The following is a 7,810-nucleotide window of genomic DNA, read 5'->3' as shown; positions in this document are numbered from 1 at the left end:
TCAGCTTTCCTCAGCATATCACTAACTCTCCTTTCATTTCAGCTCACTTCAGTTTTCTTACCCAATATTCTGATCGTTTTAAGTCTTTTATCTTTCCATAGTTTCACATTCTTCTTAAATTTTAGCTCACAAACGATCCCACTATTCTCAACTCTCGTCTCACCTCAGCTCTCTTCCGCTCTCTGGTTCACAGCTCCAGGAGTTGTAATGCTTCCAGACTTCAAGATTTTAACTTTCTCTTAGTTCTGGCTTACAAATGATCTCACTTTTCTCAGCTCATCTCATATCTCTCCTTACCTCGGATCACTTCTCTTCTCTGATTCATTTTTTTCAGTCGTTGTAAGGCATTTTTCAGTTTTAATTACTCTAGCTCACTCCTATCATCTCTCGTCTCACATCGCTGGCTTGGCTCATCTCATCTCAAATCTCATCTCTTTTTGGCTCACTTCTCCTCACTGATCCATAGTTCTTATTGTAAGGCTTCCCCATTTCACTCTTGTTTTTCCTTCCCAGTTTCTCTCTATTTTTCCTTCCTAATTTTTCTATTTATTTTCCTTCCCAATGCCTCTCTTTTTCTCCCTCTCTATTATCCAACCCAATTTCTCTCTTTATTGTCCTCCCCATTTCCTTTATTTTACTCATTATTGCCCTTCCCAATTCCTCTCTTTTATTATCCTCTTTATTTTCCTTACCAATTTCTCTTTTAATTTGTCTCTATTTTCCTTCCCAATTCCTCTCTCTATTTTTCCTTTCTAATTCTGAAACACTTAGGTGGGCTGTCTTTTTCATTAGGGTTTGCGAAAGAGGATTGAGCTTACACATGGAGAGAGAGAGAGAGAGAGAGAGAGAGAGAGAGAGAGAGAGAGAGAGAGCAGGTGAAGACTAGCTAGAGAGGTAGATGTGGAGGAAGAAAGAGAAAAGGCAGACGAAGAGATGCAAGGAGGAGGAAAGACTGAGAAAGAGGGGAAATGAAGAAAAAGAGGACATAAAGGGTGATGGCGAAAGAAAAAAAAAATGGGGGGAGGGGAGAAGATAGCAGCAACAAAAACAAAAGGAAGGGAAGAGAGATGTGGGAAAAGACGAGGCTGAGGGAGGGAGAGAGGGGATGGGATGGAGGGAAGGAGATGGGGGTGTAAAGAATGGAGAGAGAAAGGGGAGATAACAGAAAGGAGAGAGAGAGAGAGAGAGAGAGAGAGAGAGAGAGTATGCAGAGAAAAAGGATAAGAAGAAATTGAGAAACGGACAGGGAAAGTTTAAAGAAAACGAGACTAAAAAGACAGGCAAAGAAGTTACATTAGGGGAGACTCGTGTAGATCCCAGATAGACACCTTCACCATATAGACGAAAACGACGAGGCAGGAAGCAAGAAAGTAGTGAAGTAAGAGAGAAAAATATGGTAAAAGGTGGAAGAAAAGAAGAGGCCAAACAAATGAAGAACTTACAATAGAGGGGGGATTCATGTAGATCACAGGCACAGAACCACCCTATGAAAGAAAGTCTAAGGAAGATAACAAAATAAATTCATGAAGAAAAAGAAAAGGGGAAGAAAAGTAGCCAAAGCTTAGAGAAAGCGTGAATAAAGAGGGGAAGAAACAGGGTAGTCAGAGAGAGAATGGGATAGGGGAAAGAAAATAAGCAGAAAAACTCATGAAGAAACAAGGGAATGAAAAAGGACTGTTACAGCTTAGAGAAAACGAGAAGACAAGAGGGGAGAAAGAGTTGCCACGCTGAGAGGGGAGAAAATAGTCACAGCTTTGAGAAAACGAGGAAGAGGGGAAAAAAGAAAAAGGACAGTCACAGCTTAGAGAAAACGAGAAGAGAGAGGGGGGAACATAGTAGTCAAAGCTGAGAGGGGAGAAAATAGTTACTGCTTAGAGAAAATGAGATGAAAGAGGGAAAAAAGAAAGAGGGGGGGGGGTCACACTTTAGAGAAAATGGGATACGGAAAAAGGAAAATGGAGAAGGCAACATCATGGGGGACTCAGGTAGACCCCAAATAGAGGACCGCCGCCAGAGACACCACTCCTATTAGCCCCGTCCACCGTTGACTAGAGGCTGAGTTGCAGTAGGAGAAGTCACAGGAGCAGACCCGGCGGATGAGGACCCGGGTGGTGTAGGTCTCGCACGTGTTGGTCATGATGGTGTCGTTGGTGGCGCAGTTTCGGTGGAAGCTCTCGATCTCCCCTGGGGGAAGAAAGGAGAGGGTTAGATTATAGGGAGGCTTCCTAGCACCTCTTCCTTAGCTATTTATTTTGCATATTTTAATATTTTCTGGCATGTTTTTTTTTTCTTTTTTACCTTGTTTTAATATGGATTGGAGCAAATAAAAGAATCATGAGCGTCATGCACGGAATGAGCCGCTAAGGAAAAGACTTTAGGGAATCGTCAAAACAGCTAAAGTACGATCTATGGGCCACACAGGCAATTCTATCCCTTTTAGATGACCGGGCTTAATATTACGAGAGAGAGAGAGAGAGAGAGAGAGAGAGAGAGAGAGAGAGAGAGAGAGAGAGAGAGAGAGTAAAACATATATACCAATCTGCTGACTACCACTACAAAATATATCAATATGATAGATAAAGCTTAGTCCAGAAAGAGAGAGACAGACAGAGGGAGAATCACCATGCATACGTAATGTGCTGCCAGCTTGCAAGAATAGCACTTTGCCTGAATAATCACAGGGAGAATATCAATGAAGGTTTATCAGTAATTTATCTGCATGAGCTAACATTATTATTATTTTTATCAGTATTTCATTTATATATTTAATTTATCTCAGTACCTTTTCGTTATCTTTTTTTATTGCGATTACTTTATAAAGTTTGCTTTTCAGCTACCTACAAAAATGTTTTTTTTTAGAGATTCGTCGGATTTGTATTACGTATCTATTCTATCTATCTACAGCCAGACGCCTTAATCCCGTAAAGGGTGGCCACAAACAAATAGCCTCCATGTCACCCTGGCCCCCGCCATTAAGCTGCCCATCCCCCAACTCACACTCCCTCTCTCATATACCTCTCCACTCCATCCCTCCATCTCATCCTCGGTCTACTCTTTATTCTTGATTTCACTCTCTCTCTCTCTCTCTTTCTCTCTCTCTTTCTCTCTCTCTCTCTCTCTCTCTCTCTCTCTCTCTCTCTCTCTTAATTTATGATAAAATTGTCCCTGAAACTGTTTGTCAGAAATTCACTATATTTTGTGTAAGAGTTCCTGGTGATGTTAATCCGTCCTGGTGCAGGTGAGGGCAAAAGTGGTCAATTTTTGAAGTCACAGGTCAAGGAAGGCAAAGGATGGTCAAGGTAAGACAAGGTAGGTCAAGGCAGGTAAAGGAAGGCCAAGGCAGGTCAAGGTCAAACTTTCCACACTGTTGACACTGGACTGTTGAAGAGGTTGTAGTTAAGTTTTATTGTTTTCGTTAATTTTCACCACTATATTTGAAAGTTTATTTTTCTACTTAAACACACACACACACACACACACACACACACACACACACACACACACACACACACACACACACACACACACACACACACACACACACACACACGTCATGTGTGTGTGACTTGTAATATATATGTACCATGTATGTACCCTCGCCACATTCCCTGTATGCATCTAGTCTGTTATAATAGCCAAGTATACGTATGTACGTATGTATGTATGTGTATGTCTTGCATCACACGTGTCATCTATGTATCATGTATGTATCCTCCTTGTATCCAACAACAAGAGTCCTCAGTGCGGGTGTATGTATGTGCTTATGTACAGTATGTATGTATTTGTTATGTATGTATGCATCCGTGTAAGTGTAGCCTTCCCAGCGGACTCCCACCCATTACCCTAATATGCTCAGCGTGATATACCCCACGCTAGGGACGCTGCCTACTGACGCTGATATACTGACATACTTACCCTAATATACTGACCTACTTACGCTGATATCCTAACATACTAACTTACTCTTATATACTAATCTACTTACTTACTTACTATGATATACTAACCTACTTACGCCCACACTTGTTTGTTTACTTACCTGGGGATATCCTTACTCTGAAGCCATTTACTTACTCTAATATACTTACATACTTACAGTGTAATACTAACATACTTACTTCCACTGATATACTAACATACATACTCTGATATACTAACATACTGATATACTTACCTACTTACACTGATATACTAACCTACTTACGTTGATATACTAACCTACTTACGAGAAGGCATGCTTATCCCACTCCAAACCTACTTCCTTAGTCTGATATACTTTACTGATATACTAACAGTGATATACCTACCTACTTACACTGATGTACAAACCTACTTACTCTGATATACTAACATACTGATATCCTGTACTTACCTACTTACACTGATATAATGACCTACTTACTCTGATATACTAACCTACATACACCGATATACTAACCGACTTGCTCTGATATACTAACATACTGTACTTACAAAATATACTTACCTAATTACACTGGTATACTAACCTACTTACTCTGATATACTAGCCTACTTACACTGTTATACAAACCTATTTACTCCCTGGCTTATTGGTTTACTTACGAGAAGGCATACTTACTCTGAACTCTGAACTTACTTTCTTCCACTGATATACTAACATATGTATTTACTCTGATGTACTAACATACTTTCTTACTGAATAACTTACCTACTTACACCGATATACTAACCCACTTAAACTGACATACTAACCTACTTACATAGTGATATACTAGCATACACCTAGACTTACTGCCACACACTGATCCCTACTTACACCAATATACTCACTGACTTACTCGAAGGCTTGTCTGTCTACTTACCAGTGGGCCTACTTACCCCAATACACTAACCCATTTTGAGTCCTACTTACAGTACTTACCAATCTACTTAAGCTTACTTACGTATCCACTCTAGGCTGTTCTTCATTCTCAGAACTTACTTGTATACCTACATACAGATATTTATTCGTATTTCCCTTACCTACTAACCTGCTTCACTATCATCATCATCATCATCATCATCATCAACATTATTATCAACAACATTATCATCACCAACATTATCATCATCATCATCACCACCATCATCATCATCATCATCATCATCATCATCATCATCACCATTCTAAACAGGACGATAACCTCTCATTTTTCTTCACTCTGGTCTATTACCTGTTAGCCTGTTCCATCCAGTCCAAACAAATCTGCAAAAACATCTCCCCATCTCATCCTCTGTCAGCCTGTTTCTCTCACTCTGTCTCTCCATCTTGTTCTCTGTCTGCCTCTTCTTCTCACTCAATCTCTCCATCTTGTCCTCTGTCTGCCTCTTCCTCTCACTCTATCTCTCCATCATGTTCTCTGTCTGCCTCGTCCTTTCGCTCCATCTCTCCATCTTGTCCTCTGCCTGCCTCTTCCTCTCACTCCATCTCTCCATATCTGTCTGCCTTTTCTTCTCACTCTACCTCTCCTCCTTATTCTTTGCCTCTTCCTCTTGCTCCATCCCTTCATCTTTTTCTCTGCCTCTTCCTCTCACTCCATCTCTCCTTCTTGTTCTCTGTCTGCCTCTTCCTCTCATTCCATCTCTCCATCTTGTTCTCTGCCCCTTTGTCTCACTCTGTCTCTTCATCTCGGCCCGTGTCTGCCTCGACCTCTCACTTCATCTCTGGGCTGCCACTCAGTTACCCTGGCTGTCCATCTGTTCTACGAAGGACGTGACCTGCCCACATCCATTTATGCTTTTGGATTGTACTGATTATGTCCTCTACTCTCCTCTATTCCCTTATCCACGAAGCTCTATCTCCATTTCATCCATAATATAACCCTTCCCTTTCCCCTCTTAGAACCCTCCCTCTTCCCCTCTTAGAACCCTCCCTCTTCCCCTCTTAGAACCCTCCCTCTCCCCTCTTAGAACCCTCCCTCTTCCCCTCTTAGAACCCTCCCTCTTTCCCTCTTAGAACCCTCCCTCTTCCCCTCTTAGAACCCTCCCTCTTCCCCTCTTAGAACCCTCCCTCTTCCTCTCTTAGAACCCTTCCTCTTCCCTCTTAGAACCTCCCTCTTCCCCTCTTAGAACCCTTCCTCTTCCCTCTCAGAACCTCCCTCTTCCCCTCTTAGAACGCCCCTCTTCCCCTCTTAGAACCCTCCTTTTTCCCCTCTTAGAACCTTCCCTCTTCCCCTCTTAGAACCCCTCTCTTCCCTTCTTAGAATCCCCCCTTTCCCCTCTTAGAACCTTCCCTCTTTTCCCCTTAGAACCCTTCCTCTTCTCCTCTTAGAACCCTTCCTCTTCCCCTCTTAGAACCCTCCCTCTTCCCCTCTTAGAACCTTCCCTCCTCCCCTCTTAGAACCTTCCCTCTTTCCCCTTAGAACCCTTCCTCTTCCCCTCTTAGAACCCTCCCTCTTCCCTTCTTAGAATCCCCCCTTTCCCCTCTTAGAACCCTCCCTCTTTCCCCCTTAGAACCCTTCCTCTTCCCCTCTTAGAACCCCCCCTCTTCCCCTCTTACCACTCCTAAATTAATTCCCTCTCATTAAGCAAAATAAAAAATGAATAAAAAAGTATTCAAACTGAGGGCTTTAAAATCTCAAACTCCTGTGGTAAAAGATGAATTTGGAAAGTTTCAATACTTTATCCATGAGGTGTAATAAAGGTGAATTTGTTACCTTTACTCATTCAACATTTATTAGAGATTACTCTTTGGAGTATTATACTTCTCATTCTACTTTTTCTTCGTCATTATTATCATCATCATCCTCTTTCTTCTTCATCATTATTATTATTATTATTATTATTAGTAGTAGTAGTAGTAGTAGTAGCAGTAGTAGTAGTAGTAGTAGTAGTAGTAGTAGTAGTAGTATATTATTATTATTATTATTATTATTATCATTTTTTGTAGAAGTAGTAGTAGTTGCAGCAATAGTAACAACAGCAGTATTACAATTATCATTATTATTATTACATTTACCACACAGTCTTCAATAACCAATGTCCTATAATAAAAAAGTACAGAACTAAAAACCAAATCCAGATCACTTCACCATTCTTCGAGCGGCATATAAGAGGAAAATTTACGCCCACTGCTCCTTCACGCATTTTTCAAGTTTTTCAATACACCATAAACTTAAAGCGAGCGTGGTTAATTACACTCATAACTCGAAAAAGGTCCTCCAAAGGGAAAGAGAGAGAAAGAGAGAGAAAGGGAGGGAGGGAGAGAGAGAGAGAGAGAGAGAGAGAATCCAGTGTGTGAGAAATTAGAGCTAGCTTCCACTCTCACCATTAATATCGTAGACGGTCACCGATTCACAGCCCAAGTCGCAGGATCCGGACTCGATCTGCTCCTCAGTGAAGTTGGCGTCCATGCAGCCGTCTATCCTCGAGCTGTTGCTTCGAGGAGAGTAGCTGCAGAGGAAACACTCCACGCCGAGGCCTGGACGGGCAGGAAAAGGAGGGAAATCAGCTTGGAAAATGGGGCAGGGAAATTGAGTAGGAAATCAGGAAAAATGTGATGATGATGATGATGATGATGATGGTGATTTGTGGAGAGCAGCAGTAAAGGAAACACTCCACGCTGAGGCCTGGAGGGGCAGGAAACTGAGGAAAATCAGGTAGGAAAATTGGGTAGGGAAACTGAGTAGGAAATCAGGAAAAATATGATGATGATGATTATTTGGGGCAAGTTGCTGTAGAATAAACACTCCACGCTGAGGCCTGAGGGGGAAGAAATTAAGGAAAATCAGGTAGGAAATTTGGGTAGGAAATCAGGAAAATATGGTAAGAAAATTTGGCAGGAAATCAG

At 41.6% G+C, this 7,810-nt stretch overlaps 1 protein-coding gene across 1 annotated transcript in view; it reads right to left on the bottom strand.

Annotated features, from left to right (window-relative positions):
- Positions 1–1,981: 1,981 nt before the first annotated feature.
- The window catches only part of LOC145418726 (uncharacterized), a 16,252-nt gene continuing 10,423 nt past the window's right edge, over positions 1,982–7,810 (bottom strand). Inside the window, exons 3-4 of the mRNA XM_080287061.1 lie at positions 7,289–7,441; positions 1,982–2,184 (exon numbers count right to left, since the gene is read on the bottom strand). Of these exons, the coding sequence (XP_080143187.1) occupies positions 1,982–2,184; positions 7,289–7,441 (356 nt within the window). The remainder of the gene's footprint in view (positions 2,185–7,288; positions 7,442–7,810) is intronic.

This window comes from Coenobita brevimanus, chromosome 116, assembly GCF_032717465.1.
Source record: "Coenobita brevimanus isolate Jiangsu-jjx chromosome 116, ASM3271746v2, whole genome shotgun sequence".
Taxonomy (NCBI): domain Eukaryota; kingdom Metazoa; phylum Arthropoda; class Malacostraca; order Decapoda; family Coenobitidae; genus Coenobita; species Coenobita brevimanus.
Note: the sequence above shows the minus strand (reverse complement) of the source record. Positions and strands in the feature narration are given on the sequence as shown.